The sequence below is a fragment of the Carassius gibelio genome, chromosome A5 (genome assembly GCF_023724105.1).
Source record: "Carassius gibelio isolate Cgi1373 ecotype wild population from Czech Republic chromosome A5, carGib1.2-hapl.c, whole genome shotgun sequence".
In the NCBI taxonomy this organism is placed as follows: domain Eukaryota; kingdom Metazoa; phylum Chordata; class Actinopteri; order Cypriniformes; family Cyprinidae; genus Carassius; species Carassius gibelio.
The window spans coordinates 8,405,622-8,426,300 of NC_068375.1; the positions used below are offsets into that span (position 1 = coordinate 8,405,622).

The 20,679-nt window shown below is 39.3% G+C and overlaps 1 protein-coding gene across 1 annotated transcript in view; it reads left to right on the plus strand.

Moving 5' to 3' along the window:
- Positions 1-11,519: 11,519 nt before the first annotated feature.
- The window catches only part of mn1b (meningioma 1b), a 13,400-nt gene continuing 4,240 nt past the window's right edge, over positions 11,520-20,679 (plus strand). The window contains exon 1 of the mRNA XM_052591585.1: positions 11,520-16,029. Within this exon, the coding sequence (XP_052447545.1) occupies positions 12,531-16,029 (3,499 nt within the window). The 5' untranslated portion in view covers positions 11,520-12,530. The remainder of the gene's footprint in view (positions 16,030-20,679) is intronic.

Below are 20,679 nucleotides of genomic sequence, written 5' to 3' on the forward strand. Positions count from 1 at the left end.
CCAGCAAAAGAAGTACTGATGATTTGGAATCAGTTTTCGCAATCCTCAAGGCTCCAGTGACAGAATACGACAGTCTCAGTTGAATGGCCACTTCTGAAACCTGACTGGTTAGCGTCCAGTTGGTTATTCTGTGAAAGAAATATTGATACCTTGATGAAAACAACTCGTTCAAGTGTTTGCTTTATGAATGGAGGGAAAAAGATAGGTCAGTAATTATCTATAGGTGAAAGAAAATAACTTACAAACTCACTTTGTCAAAAGTGGACTCAAAATAAAGTGTTACTCTTAAGTGTATTCTACATAAACATTACAAAGAATATTATCTATCTGGTTAAATATTTCGGACTAGAGTGACATTTGCCAGCCAGCATGACAACATTAGTCAGTCTGTTGAGGATTAATTACCTCTTTATTACTCAGCTATGGGACAAATCCTTCATTAAGCCACATTGATATGTCATGATTTTATTGATTGATTGGTCTCATTAGTGTTCAATAGTTACGCTGGTCTATAAATCATGAGATACTTATGTAGTACGTAACTATAAGCCTATTGCTATCCTTCCTGTAGTCTCAAAAGTTCTGGAGAAGATTGTCGCCGAGGAATTATTGGAACATTTAGTCTAACCAGTTGCTTTATCAACAACAGTTTGGATTTAGAGACAAATATTCCACTGAAACGACTAACTGCTATTTGCTTGAAAAATAAAAGCCTCATTGGATAAAGGGAATGCTGTTGGTGCAGTGTTCTTGGACCTAAAAAAAAAGGCCTTTGGCACTGTTAATCCAGTATTTTACTAAATAAATAAATTCAAAATGTCATCAGAAGCCATTCAGTGGTTTAGGTCTTATTTGCGTAGAAGACAGCATTGTGTCAGGGTCAATGGGGTGAAGTCACCTCTGCAGACAAACAAAATAGGAGGACCACAAGGCTCTGTACTTGGACCTCTGTTGTTTACAATGTACATAAATGACTTACCAAATTGCTGTCCGGGTGTCAGCCGCCAGATGTATGCTGATGACACTGTCATCCATGTGGCCAATAAAACAAACAGCCGGGCAGGTGAGCATTTTACTCTTAATGTAAAAAAAAAAAAAATAATAATAATAAACAGTTTCCATGTGTTTCTCCATACAAGATATGCCTACAAGGGATGTATTTGAGGTGCGGATTAAAAATGAAGTAATTGAAACAGTGAATGAAGTCAAGTATCTATGGATTATTCTAAATAAGAATTTAAAATTTGATAGTCACATTGAGTACATCTATAAGAAGGTCAAAACAAACCTAAATTGTTTTCGTGTTATAAGAAGGGATTAATCGTGTTAAACTGCAAAACTATACATGCATGCAATGATATTTTCACATTTATCATATTGTGCAACATCATGGTCACAAGCTTCTCCAAATAAATTAAATGTTGCTTTTTTTTCACATTGTGGCTGATTTATAGATTGTACCTAAAATGTGTAAAATGTAAAAATGTTTATGGTTGCTATGAACCGAAGACTACCACAGGGCGCAATGCATCTGCCCATGGTGCATTGTCTCTTGTGTCCAGCAGGTGGCGCTGTAAGCTTGGCCCGGTCTCACTGCTGGCTGGTACAGTGTGGTGAGAGAGGGCTGTATGTCCAGTGAAGGAGGCTGATCACATGGATGTGAGGTTGTGCCACTTTAAAATCATCCACTTATTTTCCCAGCTGCTTCAGACTTGTTCTGAACAATGATAAGACATGACTAATGTAAAACTGCCATATCAATATTGCCGTGGTGCCACCACCAATCAGATCTGCTGGTCAGACAAAGGCAAAGCTTAGGAATGCTCTGCCTCTTTTTCACGAAAGTGTAAGGATAAATAAAAATGATAAATATATTGCTCTCATCAAGTCAAACATCTTTAAACATTAGCGTCATGAGCTCTGCCCAACAGAGATTTAGCTTCGGACTGATTGTATTATTATGCCAAGACTCTGAAGGTGCTATATTTTAAAAAGATTTTGCCAGGTAAAGAACAGGAAAACATGAAGTGTTTCACATCTTATAAGTGTATTGAAGATTAAATTTGTGTTGTATGTTTGGCCATTTTGGTCAAATTTTCAGAGAATAATTTTTTAAATACCCTGTACATGTCACTTTTATGTTAAACATTGAGTATATATACAACAGCAGTCACAGTGTAGGCTAATGCCGAAAGCATATGTCTTGATGTAAAATGAACCATGTCTTCGTGCTAAAATCCACTGTGAATGTACATTTTAAAGAGCCAGTAAGATGAAAATTCTAAGCTTCCTATCACTGTTTATAAGTCCTGTACATTAGGTTTAAATCTATCCAAGGTTAAAAAACATTGTCATTTTGTCAAAATATAATTTTAAAATTACCTCAATTCTCAGAGATCCCCAAACGGTTCGCACAAAGCTGTTCAAAAGATTCAGTTTCCTTAAACCCCACCTTTCGGTAGCATACTGTGTTCTGATTGGTCAACTGACATAGTCAGGTTTGATTGGTTGCTCCGCACACACCTCCACGGTAAACTATGCGTTAGCATCTGTTTGGGGTGAATTATGTCTTATTCCTCTCATCGCGAAGCAAACAGTAAAATAAAAAACTTGAACAGTCTCGCTGCTTTTTCTTCTGTGTGTGTGTATTCAAGCCGCGCGCTTCAGTTTGAATCTGAATAGCGTTCAGCGCGGGGGCGTGGTCACATTAGATATAATGAAGGGAGATGTGAAAAACGGACATCGCGTTGTTTTCATATGGATTACTTTATCACAGAATATATGTTTTCGGCAGCACTTATTTAGTTTTAAAGTAGACATGTCAAGCTTTCTATAGATATCTCTCTCATGTCTCTTCGTTGAGTATTCACAGAGTTACAGTTCATTTTAATGACGTGTTTGTAAATGACGATCAGCGGAGAGAAAGGCTGCAGACAGCACACATACTGATAAGACGCTCGGGAGAAAACAGACACATAACTTCATAATCATACTTCGCGTTGTGATTCGGAGATGCTCGTTCTTCTAAATAAAGTTGGTAATGAACCATCTTTTATGGCCAAACGATTTGAAAATCCCGCTGTACTCACCGAGATTAGAAAAGCAGTCATCAGTGAAATGTTGTGAACACAACAAAAGGGATTTGTTGTACTGCTCTGGTATTGTGGTGAAAATGAATTTTAGCCATTGGTTCTTCTGATCTTCATTCTTTGGTAGTGAAAATAAAACAAACTTGCCTTTACAATTAAAAACACACTGTCTCCTCGACATGATGCTCTCGCACCAACCAGAGCGTCTGTGTGTGTGTGTGTGTGGGGGGGGGGGTTGCAGGTCAGAGGTCAGTTTCTCTCAAGACGGTAGGCGGAGATTATTATGCAAAGTGTTCTAGTGACGTACATAGAGATGGGCAAAAGATTTGAAATCTATAACGACTCGTTTCAGCGATTCAGAGTCGACTCCTTACTTTAGAAGCCAATAACTTTACAAATCATGTATTTTTTGGTTTAATTACTTTGCACATTGTTTACACTGATGGACAGCTACATCATACACTGTAATCCAGGTCATTTTTGATTTCCCATCTGTGTGGCTCTTTAAATCTCTGTAAGTGCTGTGAGTTGTGCTGAACACATATCATCCTTCTTCCAAAATCTGTAAATTGTTGTTGTTGTGTGTCACATTGAATGGGTTTAACTCTGTGTAGAGTCCAGGTGAGTTTGTTTCTCTCTCTGTATCTTCAACAGAAAATCCACATTTTGAAAATGATAAAAAAAAAAAAAATTTTTAAATTAACATCTTTTTCACCCCTCTTCATCTCTGATGAGTTTGCATCCATGTAGTGTATTTGACATCTTTTAAAATATTCTTCAATGATATTTACTCTGGTTAGATTTATCCTCATAATAACTGTTTTATCAAGTTAAGTTAATGACGTGCATGAGAAAGCAAGAGCGATCTGACGAAGTCTTGGAGGATCTGCGCAGATGTGAGAGGGTGGAAAAGCACTTTAATAATGCACTGCTCCTCTCCTCACTGATGAGCTAGTTAGGAGTGTTAGTGTGAGGAGAGAGCGATTCGGCTCTAATCAAGCAGTTTCTCTGGTGTGCGGCGGTCCGTGTCTTTGGGCCCTATCAGGCTCTGGCCTCAGGCATGACTGCAGGCGTTGAGCTGAGAACCGGGAGAGGGCTTCCAGTAATTAAGGGCTTATATAGCCTGCACACAAACAAACCTGTGCTTTACATGAATCCACACCAAGCATTGTTAGCGTATCATCACACTTTGGCCTCCAGACAGCACACTTGGTATTAAACAGGTCGGTTTGTTCTCAGTGTGTGTGAGTGTGTGTGTGTGTGTGTGTGTGTGTGTGTGTGTGTGCAAGCCCTCAATGCTTGTTTGCCTCACTAACTGTACAGAAACTGAGAAGTTGTTATTTTGCCTGAGGCGTATCATGATTTATTTACAATTGCGAGGCCCTGGAGGTCCAGTTAAAATTAAATGCTTTTCGTCCATTTATTTTACCAGCCACAGTTTTTTTTTACTATTTCTCCTGGTTTCTATCCTCTCAGTTTTATTAAGTCTATTTTTTTTTCTCCTGTATCTGTCCTTGAATCATTTTTAATGGCTTGGGCTCTATAGACATAACCCAAGTCTATGTGAGTGTACTTGACTCAGGTTTGGACATATTCCCTGATGAATCTGCTTACTAAGAGATGTGCAGTTGTGAAGAGTAGAAAACCTTTCCTTTCGTGCTTGCAGACGCAGCGTGCTAGCAGAGGATTGTTGGATTTTAGCCCAAATGCAGTTGTTCTGTCGTCCGCTGATGAGTAATGAAGGAGAGAAGAGAGAAACAGAAAGAGAGAGAGAAAGAGGAGGTCAGACTGAGCAGATGGAGCTAGTTCAGTTTTAATAACTCTTGACGGAGGTTAGGGTTTTGAATTTCAGATTTATCAATATTCAGATGTATTTTGCAAATGTATTTATTTATTCAAATGTGTGTGTACAGTGTCTATAAAGGGATTTGGCACAATATTGCTGGCTCAGTCTAAAGTTGTCGGCACTCGCTGTCACTCCTTTAACATTTAACATTGATGTACCATTTCTTTCAAACACTTACTGTGGGAAAATAAATGTGATGTAATGAACAATATATCTACAATCATTTTAATCTTGAACTTTGTACCTAATCCACACACACACACACACACAAATATATATATATATATATATTAATAATGTTTGAAATGCGTGTATATCAGAATTTCTGTCCGTCTGAAAACTTGAAATCACACTTAAATATGCAGGGATTGACCAGTGTTAAAGGGACAGTCCAGCTTGAGATGAAGACTGTGTTATCATTTACTCACTTCATTTAAAACCCTTCCTTTTATGATCAGCAGAAGAAAAAATCATATCGTTTAGACACAACTTGAGAGTATTTATGGGCTGAACTATCCACTTACGTGGTATTGTTGGGCTATTTTACAACAGCTTTAATGGCCTGTCTAATTCAGGTCTTAAATTAGTGACAAAAGTGTCAAAAATCATTTACAAACAAATGGTAAATCCAACATCATATATCATCTCCGGGACAGTTTTACTGGTGTGAGTTTGTTAAAGTTAAATTGCATTTGACACTTCATACGATCTATTCCTCTTTGTGTAGAAAATACATATATTTTAGTATTAAGTGAAAACCATTCTAGAATGAAGTTAAGTTATAATGTACTTATTATATTTGGAAGATAGACCTTTGTGAAACATCAGGATTGCAGTTACAAACAGCCTTTCCTTCTCAGAAATCTATCTAGGATCAATAACACATTTTATTTCACAACAGTTTTTAAAGATTTGTGTAAAATTCTTCTCACATGTTTTTTTTTTTTTTTTGTAATTATTTTGACAGTGATCTGCAGTATGTTTTCATCAAGAAGAGCCGGGCGTTAATAGAATCAGAGAGCAATTAGTGTTGTGTGCAGAGGATGCATGGATCTGGTCCATTACCTGGGAAATAAACGAGTGTTTCTGACTAACAGTGATGTGATGGACACTAGCAGGATCTCAGTCTGTGTGTGGCATGCTTCAGCTTCCTCCAGGGCTCATTAACATACAGATGGATTTCTGCGCTTGAACAGCACCTGTGCCATGATTGTAAATGAGGAGCGGATGGGATCGTTCCCAGCGCCTGCTGCTCAGGTGATACGGAGCAATTCTTACCAAGCTCCACCAGTTTCAGCCGTTAATTGGCTTCGTCAAGACTTGAACAAGGTCCTGAACTCAAGTCTGTTCTTCCTAGACGCCATTTACACAGAGAAAGATCTTGGGCTTCTTGAATTTTCACATGTAAGAAAAATCTCAGTCATGAGTTTACTGTGTTACTTATTTATAACTGTGTTTTTATTGTTGTATTCATTTGTTTCATCCACTATTCTGCAGACATTTCCCTCAGGGCAGGGCCAGTCTCGTGTTCACTTCCTTCCTTCACTCATGTCTCGTCCTGCTCCTTTACTTTGGGAATCTTCCTTTAACACAGAACACAGGTCTGCAAGTGTGTATACGCTCATGGACACACAAACACGGCCAGGGGGGAATTCCTTTGTGCTGATTTCACTGAAGACTTTTTTTTATTGCTTTCATTGCGGTTAATTGCATGCTTTGTTTTTTGTAATAATTTCCTCTTGACATACTTTACCAAGTGTTCTAAAATAATGTTCCACGTTAAATAAATAGTTCAACCAAAAATGACCATTTTGTTTACAGGGCTTGCAATGAAATAAAAATACATCTTGACATTTGTTTGCAGTGGGCTGTATAGCATGAATGTTATTACAGACCCAGAGTTACAGTACATTTATTAAGACACCTTTGCACTGATTTCAGGATATGAACCTTTTAATATCTTCCTTCATACTTGTCCTGACTTGTTCTGTCTTACTTTTTCATAACATGTCCCTTCGTACCATTTACCTCACTGAAAAAAAGAAAAAATAATCAGCCGGATGTATTTTTTTTTTTTTAAATGGGTCTTTTGATACATTTAAAGTTGTAGAACAGAATGTAGAATGTAGAATTAATGACTGTTGAATCAAAACTACCTTGTACAGTTTGTCAGATCTCTGTCATATTTTGTTTATAAACTGCAGTAGAAATATAGCTGAACATTATTATGTAGAATTATTAGAATTATTAAAGGGGCAGCTTTTACTGTGCTACTGTCTGGGTGATATTTCAGTCTTGAGAGCACTGCTATCATGAAATTTAATAAAGTGTGAATGATGTTTTGTGGGGGTTTAAAGATATGCAGACATAGTTGACTGATTCAATACAATATCAAATTATTGGTTTATTTCTGTAAACATATACAAACATATCTTTATAACAATTGTATACACATAATAGATTTACAGTGGGCTTCTGGAAGTGATGCTCCTTTATTTGTGCAGTTCTACTGAATTGTATTTCTGTAGATGTTTCTGGACGGGATTAGAGCGACTGTTACGGTTATTAGGTGTTTGTTTGTTTTAAAGGACCAGTTTAAAACTGTGTTCCTGAGAGATGTTTGAACATTTACTATCATTAAGTCAGATTTTAAGACCCACGTCCTAGTGGTCCAGCGAGCAGAAGAGCAGCAGGACCGGTGAGAAGTAATCAGTGAGTGAATCCCAGTGTTCAGAAGCGTTTCTGAAGCGTGTTTGATAGCAGAGGAACAGTGACAGAAAACACCTGCCGTGCACAACAGAAGATTTCGAAAGTGAGTCTGTCTCTCACCCCTCGAGGGAAGCTTTTCATTCAGTCACCAAACATCTCTTGCTGCTCAACATTGCATTTCTCTTGTTTTCATTTTATAACATCTTTAAATTTCAGAATCAAAATGCTAGCTAACCTTCCTTTTGCTCAATGACTTTACATTATCCTGATACAATTAATAATAATAAAGAGATGACATCAAGAAACTTTTAAAAATACACATACACTGGGTTTCATTGTTTTGCTTAAACTGAGGTTGTGCTTCTTGTCTGAAGTCTTCTCTGAGCAGCGCACACGCACACACAGACACGCAAAGAGGCACACACACACACACACACACACACACACACACACACACTTGTTTAATGCCCACTTCTCTCTCTCTTCTCTTTGAAGAGCTGTTTTCCTCTGGCTGACAGGTGATTCCTAAACTCTTGACCTTCAGCAGTAAACTGACCACTGCTGACTGACAGGACTGGATCTGCTTCAGAGAAACTTCCCATCCACAGAGGAAGGACAACTGTGAGCAAAATAATAATAATGATGATCACAAATAAACCCTGACAGGATCTGTAGCTGTCATCTTGACCCTCTGTCGTCTGAGTCAGCACAGATCGGTCTGGTACTGACCTGCTCAGATTCATTCAGTCATCTGCTCATATTTGCTTCCTGCTGTTTTAAGAAAGGAACTTCTGAAAGAAATGATTGCAGGAAAATACTGCTTGAATTTATATGAAGGACTGCACTAATTCAAAATGATTCGATCTAAATAAATAAATAAAATGCAATCAACACACCAAATTAAAATGACACATTTAATTGATAATAGGAAGAAACATGGAGGCTTTCAACTGAAGATCCATAATCAAGCTACTTTTACTGAGGACTTCTAAAGAAATATAAGTAAAATAATAAAACCTATTGTTTCACATCCTTTTACATTTACTGTATAATACAACAGTTTTTCACCTTTTATTATATTTTTACAATTATCAGCATTAAATTGTTAGGGGATGACTTCTATTATATTATAATTTTATTCTATTTTCTCCCTCATTGTATTGCATTTAGTTGTTCATATTTAATTCTCTTTTTTATTCATTCTACTGTAATATCCTTCAGTGTTTTCCACACTCCTTACATTCAGCTGTGAAGAAGGAGAAGAAGAAGAAGAAGAAGAAGAAGAAGAAGAAGAAGAAGAAGAAGAAGAAGAAGAAGAAGAAAAGTGTCGTGTTTCCTTCAGCTGTTTTTCTTCTCGATCTTCTGCACATTGTCTGTGACTCTCTTGTCATTTGCTGTTGATCACATGTTTTGGACTAAACAATGATCTCAGTTCCTGAATTCAGACTCGTGGTGATGATTTTGTCTTCTGTCTGTCACATCTGTTTTTCATTTCTTATCTCTGTGTGCTGTTACATAACCTGTTCATGCTTCTGATTCCACAAATATCAATAACCTGTTATGATTCAGTCACTGACAGTATTCTCACTGTATCGCCCAAAACACATAAACAGTCAAACGTCTTTCCAATGAACTTTTTTATTTCATGTTTCTACATTCACAGAGTGTACTGAAGCTCCAGATTTAACAACAGAAGAATGTATTGGTGCACACTCTCAGGTTGTTCAGTAATCGCTAGATGGCACTGTGTCTTTTTCACCGAACCTCCTCAGACAAAACCCTTCACAGGGAAACATCTCTACCTCGCATTTATTCATTTATTTATCTATTTTTTAACTTAAAGGACAACAAAATCGATATGTTCAACCCAAGTCTCCAAGTATATGTTGTAGAGTAGCTTGCTCTTAAATGGCATGACACCGATATTTAATATTTCTGTTATGAATAAGATGCGTTACATTGTAATCTGACCCTCATTTATTCACGTGTGTGTATTTCTCAAGCAAGATTAATTTAGGAGTTAAATGTACAGGTCCTTTGGGAAGAATAACACATAGTTGTAGTAAATGTGTATGGTCACTCATCTCGCAAAATAGTTTGCCATTATTATTATTATCATTATTGTTGTAGAGTTTCTCGGTTGTCACTCTTGTGGTTTAACCCTCGTTTGTTCACATTGTGTTTGTATTTGTCTTGTCAGATTAATTTAGAGTTAAACATACGGGTTCTGAGTAGAATAACAAAGCTTGTGGTGTATGGATATGATTACTCATCTCGGTCAAGTGTAAATTACTTGTTATTTTTATTATTATTATAAAGGAGCTGTGCTTTAATTTACCTCAGTGGACATGAAAAAACTACTTTACATGATCACTTCCGTTACACAGTTAGGCTAAAAACCTCTGTTGATCACGAGCTCAGATTGATGTATATCGTCATTCACACGATGACACGAGCATTATAAAGCAGGCTCTGAATAGACAGGCTGATTCACGATTAAAGTAGTTTGTTTTAATGCTGATGCTGATCATTAAATTAAAATACACCCACCCCTCTTCCTTGATTACATTACTGAGGAAACGCATGCGATACTTGAGGATAACAAATGCAATTTTACGCACATGCGTGACAGTAGAACATTCAGATGGGAAATAATCAGTTTCCACAGTCCATTATTCTATTATTACTGTGTGGAGAGATGCTGATACAGCCTGTGCGTGATAGATAGATAGATAGATAGATAGATAGATAGATAGATAGATAGATAGATAGAATGAGCTGCTGTCACGAACTAAGTCGGGTTAATTTAGAATGCAAACAGAATTATGGTAATTGATGCATTAATCTGAATGGAGATGTTAATTGGTTGTTTAAAGTGCGCGCACAGTGTAAACCCCGGGTGGTGACTGCTGCGCGCTCGCGCTTTTGTCAAACATGTTCACGGGGATGGACTGCTCCTCTGTGCTAAATTAACATTTTTCTCCATGCAGGACAACCTTCTGTTTTCACCTGGGTATAATCTAAAAGTCTTCAATAAGTGTCAAAGCATCACCAAACACTCATGAGCTGAGCAGAGGTGAGCCACAGCAGCTCGTGACTGACGATGTCCTGATATTTAATTTTTCTGCGACTGTTTGTTTTATAGTTCCTAACTCTATAATACGTGATTGAATCATGTTGTTTTGACAGTGCAAACTATTAGAGTTTTAAATCTGTGTTAACTATGAAATGTGCTAAAACACCAATCAAAACAAAAGACTCATGCCACTACAATAATGATCGTGTTTTGCTATATATTACCTAAACGACATAAAACACTCCAGTGTACATAAATGCAATATTAATAATAAATAAATAATATTTTTGTTTAAAAACAGTTCAGACAAACTCTAGAATGCTATACTTTCTCCATTAAAAGAAACTCAAGTCTTTTTACTTGTACACATTATTTTCAACAATTGTACAGTAAACACGAATAGGCTGGATATTGCCTTGTTAAATATGAGCCTACAGTTTCTCCATCAATTCCAATAATATCTTACACATATTCTTAATCATACTTTAACCATATTTATAGTGGCTACCTTTATATCATGAAATATATTTTTTCTCTGCATAATCATACTTTTTCAAATATATACAGTATTTACTTTTAAATGTTTACAATCAAATGAATTGTAACACTTATTACAGCGCTACATTGAGTTTTTACAGGGAATGTATCTCTCTCTCTCTCTCTCTCTCTCTTTCTCTCTCTCTCAAGCACGTGAGAATCCTTTTCTCTGATCGCGAACAGACAAATCCTGGACCACCTTAACAGATCGTCCCTCCCTCGGTTGTGTGCCATTGGCTGATGTTCGCAGTGAGGAGCTTGCTGAAATGTAAAACTTGTTGCTGGTTCTCGCGGTCGGTGCGCGCACTGCTGAGCTTCTCGCGCATCGGTGTCTGATCTATCGCTGACTTATCTCTAGCTGGAGGAAAGCTCAAAACTGGTGCTATTAGAAGAGGGCTCCATGAATGTGTAAGTGTTGCATGTGATTGAAATTGCAGTCAGAGTTCGATCGCTCGGACAATGAGCAGGACCGATGGGACCGTGTTACCCAGCAGCTCAGTGGCGCGCTTCGGGTAGCGCGCACAAAGACGCACGCTCCGGGTTTAGCCCTCACACACTTTCTTCTGTTCTGCGTGATCGCTTGTTAAGCTCAGCCCAAGGGAACTGCTTCTTTTCAATGTATGCGATTTGAAAACTCTTACCCATTTCTAAAGGAAAGTGGATTCCAAACAAGACGCTGTTCTGGATTCATATGGACCTGGATGCTATTTTATGGTACTCTGGATGGTGTAATGATGTGCACTCAAAAGGGATTTTTAAACAGAAACGCATGTTTACCTCACTCTGGGCATTTGACAGGACATTGGAATTACAATCTGTGGAGAATGATGTGACGGAACATGTTTTATATCTATATATATTTTTTTTTCTATGTGTTGTAGCTGTTGTCTGATCGCCAGGTGAGGGTAATTTAGAGGTAAGGGGATTGTTTTATAACAGTTCTCTTTTGCAGTGGTGTACATCAAATTTACCAAAAAAAAAAAAAAATTACAGATTAGAATCAGATTTTGGAGTAGACCGTGAACTTTATAGTCTTTATAGAGCCTTTTGTCTTGCAATTCCACAATAATTTACAATGTAACATGCTTTTTCAGTAATTAATTATTCATTACTGTGGTTTTCAAGTAAAATAATCTTTTATTTAAAAAAAATTAAGTATTTCACATCTTATTGTTGATATCAATAGAGTTTGCCAAAGAAAAATAAAGGAGACTTTAGACACGGCAGTGGAGCCAGGCGAGCTGGCTGTCATGCAGGATTGATTGTGGGAAGCATGTTTGGGCTGGAACAGTTTAGTCCACAAATTAATAACAGAAATTTTGGCCTCACTGAGAAAAATTTTAACCGGCCAAAAGTGAGCATGAACTCCCATTACAAGAGCCCAGGTTTTCATGCTGGAGGCCCACAAGGGACAGTCGAGACTGGCATGGGCCCACTAAATGAGCCTCCAGTGATTGAGATGAACATTAACATGAACAGAGATGAACAGTATGGTGGATTTCAGAGAGGAAATTCTGAATTGCATGCAGGGAATCTCCAACAACAACAGGCCTCAGTGCATGGATTTTTTAACCCTCAACAACCTCACAGTCATCCTCAATGCCCTCAAACACATTCACACCAAAACCATCAACACTTTGGGGGAAACTTTGGATCTGAACCTGGGTCCTCCTGTTTGCACAGCGGAAGGATGATGGGTTATAACAGCAGTATGGGGCTCCAGCAAAGATTCACAGAGGGTTTTGACCCACTCTCTGAGGGTCAGTCAGCAGATGGCTTCTCTCAGCAGCAGCAGCAGCAGCAAAGGACAGGCTCCATGCCTGAGTTTCAGCACCATGGACCCCCCAGTGGAAATCACCCTGTCCCTGCCCCATGCCTCCCCTTGGACCAGTCACCTAATCGTGCTGCCTCATTTCATGGGCTGTCTTCTTCATCCTCTTCGTCAGAAAGTCACAATCTGGAGTCCAGACGAATGCCCCCACCCGGTGGTGTTGAAGGACTGGACTACAACTATTCTAATGAGCCCTCATCTGGGCATTTTGAAGTGTCTGTGTACTCCCCCTCTGAGTCTGATTCTCAGCTTTCTCATTTCAGGCCTGGCCGTCAGGTGCCAGGGTCCAGTTTTCCTGGAAACCCAGGGTTGTCTCGAGCTCCTGGAATGCAAGGCATCTCTAAAGATCATCCCCATGCCCCACCTCAACAGCAGCAGCCCTCAGCCCAGCACAGTGTGTTCTTTGAACGTTTTGGGGGTGGACGCAAAATACCAGTGGGGATAGAGCCTGGTGCCAGGCATCCTCTCATGCAGCAGCAGCAGCCAAGCTTGATTGGCCGACAGAACACTTGCCCACCATCTCTCACACAGCCCCCACAATCAGAGCCGGGTTCTGCAAATGCTGGTATGCATGAGGGTGGCGTCATGATGCCTGGCCAGCATACACAGTTTGAATACCCTATTCACAGACCGGAGAACAGACGGATGCATAGCTATGGTGACCCCATGTTCAACATGCAGCAGCAGCAGCCACCCCCTCCTCCACAGCCTTCTAATCAGAGACTGCAACACTTTGAGTCTCCTTATGTAAATATGGCTAAGAGGCCCAGGTTTGATTTTCCCAATGCCACTCATGGCGAGGAGAGTTGCGGAAGTTGGAACAGTGGAATGCATAACCCACCTGGCATGGAGAATCATCTCTCTCCTGCAGCCTATTCTGGCCTGCCTGGTGAGTTCAACCCCCCTGTGACAGATGGCTTTACATCAGGCCCATCGCTGCAGCTTACAGGGCCTGAGCAGCAGTCAATGCAGCAGCAACAAAATGCAGCAATGATGATCAAGCAAATGGCCTCTCGAAGTCAGCAGCAGAGGATTAGACAGCCTAGTCTGCAGCAGCTGGGTCATCATGGTGATGTTCCTCAAGGGCCCCTGGGCCATGGGGGCCCAGTGGGAGGCATGCCTCAGTCGAATTTCGAGAGAGAAAATGGTGGGAGGATGGTGAACTTTGATGGACGGAATCCACACATGACTCTGGAGAGTGGGTGGTTTCCTGGGACACATCCACCTGGCGAAGTGCTGGGCCATCGCATGGGTGCAGGTGGAGAGGTTGGAGCCCATGAAATGCAGCAAAATGGCCCTGGTGTGATGTTCAGGGCTGGTGTGAATGGAATGGGCATGCAGGAGCCAATGAGGATACCAGGGGAGGGCCACGTGCAGCCCTTACTTTCACCTAACATCCACTCACAATTCAGCAGTGGCATGGGGAACCTGTCACAGATGCAGTCTCCCAGTACAGGTGTAGGATTGCCCAACACACCATCAGAAAGGCGTCCCACTGACTTTTCAGGACCACCCATGAGTGGGCCATCCTCTTTTCCCTACGGGGGCTCTAATCGACAGGGAGCCTCTATCAGTAACTCTCAAGGGGTGAGCACCTCACCAGGGAGTTTTACATCCCAATCAGACTTTCCCACTAGCCAGCGTTCCTCTGTCAGCAAACTTGGGGGACTCTCCTTGGGGAATTTTAGCAAAACGAGTGGCAAGGACACTGCTTTTGGACAGAGCTGCCTGGCAGCCCTCTCTACTGCCTGTCAGAACATGATTGCCAGCCTGGCGGCCCCTAACCTCAATGTGACATTCAATAAAAAGACTCAGGGAGAGGGGAAACGAAAGCTGAGTCAGACAGAACAGGACCTGAATAACAGTGTGGTTAATGGCACGGGGAATGCTGGGACTGAATATTTCTCGAGCATTACTGCCCCCCAAAGTGGGCAAATGCCTCCTTCTGGAAATAGCAACACTAAGCCACCAGGTCAAAATCAGACAGTGCAGGGGGAAGCCAGCACCCTCTCCCCAAATTACAGCATGGACACTACCCCTTGTAATGAGGGGAAGGCAGCAACAGGGAGTGGGAGAGGGAGAGGGAGGAGAAAAAGAGACAGTGGCCATGTGAGTCCTGGGATATTTTTCCCCTCCGACAACAGTAACCCTGTTGTAAGTCCTGGCCAGCAGGTGACCTCAGCAGCCAGTGTGGGGGGGAGGAGTACAGGCACACCTAAAGAGAAGCCCCACACCTCTCCCTCATGGGGGAAAGGGGGTGACCTGCTGCTGGGAGATCAGGCTGACCTTATCTCATCTCTGGACAGCGCCATCCAGAGCATATCAAAATCTGAAGTCTGTTCACCTCGCATGGATTTTACAGATGATGTGAGCACACATTATAGCAATGAGGATGAGGTTTCATCGAGCTCGGATGCTCCAACCTCTGTGAAGGCTGGCCGCAGCCCTTTGTTAGGCTCGCCCAACTTGCAGAGAGACAATGGACTATTAGGAGGGCAGAAAGGGCAAGGCATGGGCCTCTCCAACCACACTACCTCAACACTGGATGGCTTTGGAGGAGTGGGCCATCCGGGCACGCCGGGCATGGAGCAGGTCCGAACACCCTCTAGCACCTCTGGCCCTGATGAAATCCACCCGCTAGAAATATTGCAGGCTCAGATTCAGCTTCAACGGCAGCAGTTCAGCATTTCAGAGGAACAGCCTTTAGGTGTAAAAAATAACAAAATAAGTAGTGACTGCAATGGTCAAAATGGAGATGGAGAGCTTGCTAACTGCAGCCCGGATGCCGGGAAGGGCTCTGTGGACACTATTGATCTGGACACACTCATGGCTGAGCAGCATGCCACCTGGTATGTGCCCAGTGATAAGTCTCTGCTTGAAGATTCAGAGGAGGAGAAGTCTGTGTGGGAAAAAAATAAATTCCAGGGAGCCGTCAAAGAAGGTAAATAATTGTAATTTTGTTATAGCACGATTATTTATTTTTCCACGTAAAAGCACTGCATAATTGAGTGAGGTGGCAATAGTCATATTTTATTTTTCACTTTTAAATGTATAGCCTCTTAAAAATGTATTTTCATTTTCTCAATCTCTGTCTTGTGCGCGCCCACACACACACACACACACACACACACACACACTCATAGGCATGCATGCCAAGAATGCTTTCTTTTACATGATAGCATTTTCAAGCAACAGTAATGATCTCACTCTTGCTTGAGGTTTTGTCTGTTTTACATTGTTATAAAGGGGAAAATGGCATTCAGGTCTCTGTAATGCGTTTATTTATTTATTTTTAAATTGTTTGAATATGATTTAAAGTCTAAATTATGATACTGAGGGTTTTCAAAAAAAGAATTTAATTTTACTAAATTATAAAAATGATTAAATCTTAAATAAATGCTACTACTACTACTACTACAAATATAATAGTTATAATGATGATGATGAAAAGAAGACACAATTTGTTATTCATACATTATACACATTTAGAGTACCTGTAGTCTTTTTTTATTTATTAGACATCATGAAAAAAAAAAAATTGAAAAATGGCTTTCTAAGCATAAATTTTGTCAGCTATAATTGTATACATTAAATAACAGAGTCAGGCTATTTCCTGTGAATCTTTTTCACATCAATACTCTCCTACTAATCTTAGACACATTGTTTCCTTTTTTTTTCATTTTTCTATTAGTAGCAGCAGTAGTAGTAGTGTTTCATCTATTATTATAAAAAAATCCCATTGATATTACACTTGATGTTTAATGTATATCTTTGTGCACAAGTTCATCGTGTGTGAAACCTGGAGACTTGAACAATCGATTTTGCTTGTAACTGTGCAATAATAGCAATAGTATTAATTATTGATTTAATTAGCCCTAAAATCCCATTTCAAAGTTTCTTTAAAGATCTGTTATTTCACTTTTTTTTTTTATTAGATTAGATTAGATACTTTATTGATCCTTTACAGGAAATTACATTTTCACGGCAGCTTCAATGCACAAAAAACACACACAAGCCATTTCCAACTCTACTGAGCCACAATAAAAAGAAATAATATATAACAATTAACAAAACAAAATAATACAAGACAAATAATAATAAAAGTGCAAAACTAGACTGTTACTATATATATATATATATATATATAACATTATTATTATTACTTACAGTACATAGTACTTATTATTAATAGTGCTATCGTAAAAATTTACGTCAAGCAGCATAATTATTTAAATCATGAGCTTATATATTGGATGTGTGTGTCCTTCACTTGGCACTTGTCCTTTAGTTTAATCAGTGTATGAAACGGTAATTGTCTTTACTGAAAAGGCAGCGGGACGGACACGCATAATTGAATCTCCACAGCCGGAGTGCGCTTTCACACGTGTTAATAGTTGGCCCCCGGTGTGCATTATGTGCCCCTTTGTTTGGGCTAACTGAAGGTGGGGGGGTGCAGGGGGTGCTTTCAGAGAAGTCAAGGTCCATTGTTTAACATTCAGTGTTGTCAAGTGCACCATCCCCATCTCTCCGTGCTTATTTTGTGTCAGAGACTAGCAAACGCATCCACCACCACACAGTCAGACGGATTTGTCTCGCTTCTCTCAATGTAAACCAAATGCAAAACATTGTATTTTTCTCTCAGTATTTCTTTTCCCCCACCAACTGTGCATTGCTCTTCTTATTTTGCAGTCTCCTTCTCTCCCTTTTTTTCCTCTCCTCCTCGCTTCGAGCCCCAGAGCTGTAAACGCACGTCGCGCTGGTGCGATCGATAGCTAGTTAGCACAAATCACCAGCCTTGACAGATTTTCATTTGAGTGGCGTAGACAGCAGAGATGAGAGAAGGGTTACAAAGTGTTTGCGTCGGATGCGATGCGTGCCAGCACACAAGGGGACTGTTCAATTCTAGAAGAGGTTCATTCACACCATAATATTTTACAGGCCTTTATAACACTTAACTTTCAAAGGATAGGAATGCTTCTAGTCATTTTAATTAGGTGACTGAGGTGCTTATAGGACTTTGCTAATATAGATTTATAGGATGCAGTAATTCAGTTTATGAGTCTCAAGATCATTTTAAGGCGCCTTGGAATTAATTGCACCGCGATATATAAAGTGGAAATGTGTAGTTGTGAACTAAAGGAGCTATTTCTAGCAGATATGACCAATAACATTTTTGTATTAATGTAGCAAGGTATTAAATAATGTTTTTGACATAATAAAACCAGTTTGTTTCAAGGTTAAGTCATAAAGAAACAGTTTTTCATGTATGTAAGGGCGCACGTGTTTGTGTAAGAGTAAAGGCTTTGGCTCACAATGTAATGACTGAGAATGCATGTGATGTCTTTATATTTAGTTATATTTTAATTATATTTATTTTAATATACTTATATTTCATGCAAGGAATATACTGTACATGGACTGTCAGTTCTAGCAGCGCAATGCCTAAACGAAACAAAACTAAACTAAATTAAATTAAATTGAACTAGCACATTTTTTGTGCATCAGTGTGTACTTTTACACATTTTACAAATAAGATTTTTTGATTTATGAAAATAAAATTTCAATTAATTTTAGTGTAATATTGTTTTATGTTACAAAAAAATCCTTGGATCTTTCTTAAATCCACAGTCCTTTCAATCGCCAGACACACACACACACACACACACACACACACACACACTCTCTCTCTCTCTCTCTCTCTCTCTTTCTCTCTCACACACACACACACATTTACATTGCCGCACACCTTTGAAGAGCTCTTGCTGTGAGTGTGACTGATGTCCGTAGCCTCTGTAGCTTCTAATAATAAGGAATTCTACAGTTAGTCCCAGTATAAAGTGAGCTCACACACACACACACACACACAGACACACACACACACACACACACACACACACACACACACACACACATACACATTCTCTAACACTCTCTCTCTCTCTTCTAATAATAAGGAATTCTACAGTTAGTCCCAGTATCCAGTTCTATTTTTTCTGTATTTTAGATCAAGTGAGCGTAGAGAGGTTTCAGATGAGTGTGTGTGAATATATGTGTTGTGTTTACTGTTGGTGATCAGTGTTTTCTGTGTTCAGTGAGGCACTGGTCAGGGTTTCTCTCTGTTCTGTAAAAGCTTCTGATGGCCCCCACTGGACTCTTTGTGGACATGATAAATGACCGAGCAACTTAGGAGAGGTTTTATTATGCCTGACAACATTTCCACATTAAAACTCTACAAATCAATACAAAGTAATGTCCGTTGTGTTTTTGCCCCTTATGTGCTTAAGAGCTTTAGTAAGATATGATTTTATATATTGACTTTATAGCACTGACAGGTCACTAAACACCCAAAGCATCCTGGTTAGTTTCTGTTTTATGACAGGGTGTGTGCTTCACACTTTACTGAGGATTCATTTGTGACAAGTTGCAGAACATGAATAATTTTAAATGCTTTTTTCATTCCATTCCTAACAGCCCAAAACAATCTGTGATTCACATTTGGTGTAAAATGGAAAAACAGCTCCGGGCGAGCCATGCTCTCATTCTGTCACTAGCTTGCTTCTTATTGACTTCCTTTACAACGTATGCGTTCACCGGTCACCAATCACTTGATCAGTGGTCACAGATAGGAAACGGATAAACACTAATATTACAAAGAGCTGATATTACTAAAATGCATTATTAATATTAAACCCAGGTGGACTTGTAAAGCTGAAGTGTGATGTTTTGACCAATGCACCAAGTGGTTGTTTAATAGCTCTATAATTGAATGCATTTCTGTGGAATTAACCTTCAGATGACTCACTGTCTCTGTGTATGAAGATGGGAAAGATGAGAAAAAGAAGAAGTTTTGTGAAAGCTTTTTCCATGCCAAGTAATAGCACAGCATTATTATTATTTTTTTTCTTAAAGTAAATGCAGCCAAAGATTCTCTCCTAATAAAGCATCCATGAACAGAATGTGTTTGACAAGTGCAGTGTCTGATGTGCTCATGTATATCTACAGCAGACTTCACAGCTCACAGGGGCAGAGTTTGAAAGTGCATGCTATAGATTTAGAGTTAAACGCTTCATTTTGGTTCTAGAAGCTTCTTCTTTGTGCATGCTTAGAGAATTAGTTCTCTTCTTCTTCTTTAAACTGTGTTCTCCAAGTACTTGTGTTGGTACTGTAACTGTCTGAAAGAATGATGCAGGCAGCTGGGGAGTTACGACGGTTCGGAGATGCAGGCTGTTGTCTGGCTGTCATAGTTCAATAAAAAAAAAAAAAAAAAAATATATAACTTTAGAGCTGCTAACCTTCAGGAAAGAGAAAAAGAGAGATGAAGAAGGAAATGGTCTTCAGATTCATAGACTACTGTTTAATCAGGATGCAGAGGCTAATTGTAAAATTGCAATGCTCCGTTCTAGACATAAAAAATCTGCTGATAACTGATGTGCTGCTGTTAATGGAAAGGAAAATTAAATAAAAAGAGAGCCGGTCAGTTTGCAGAAATATAACAAGTATATAGAGGATTGTTTTAAAAATGGTCCAATAAATGTAAATTTAAGATATTGTATACATATTTTTGTTATTTTTATATTTTCCAGTGTATTCT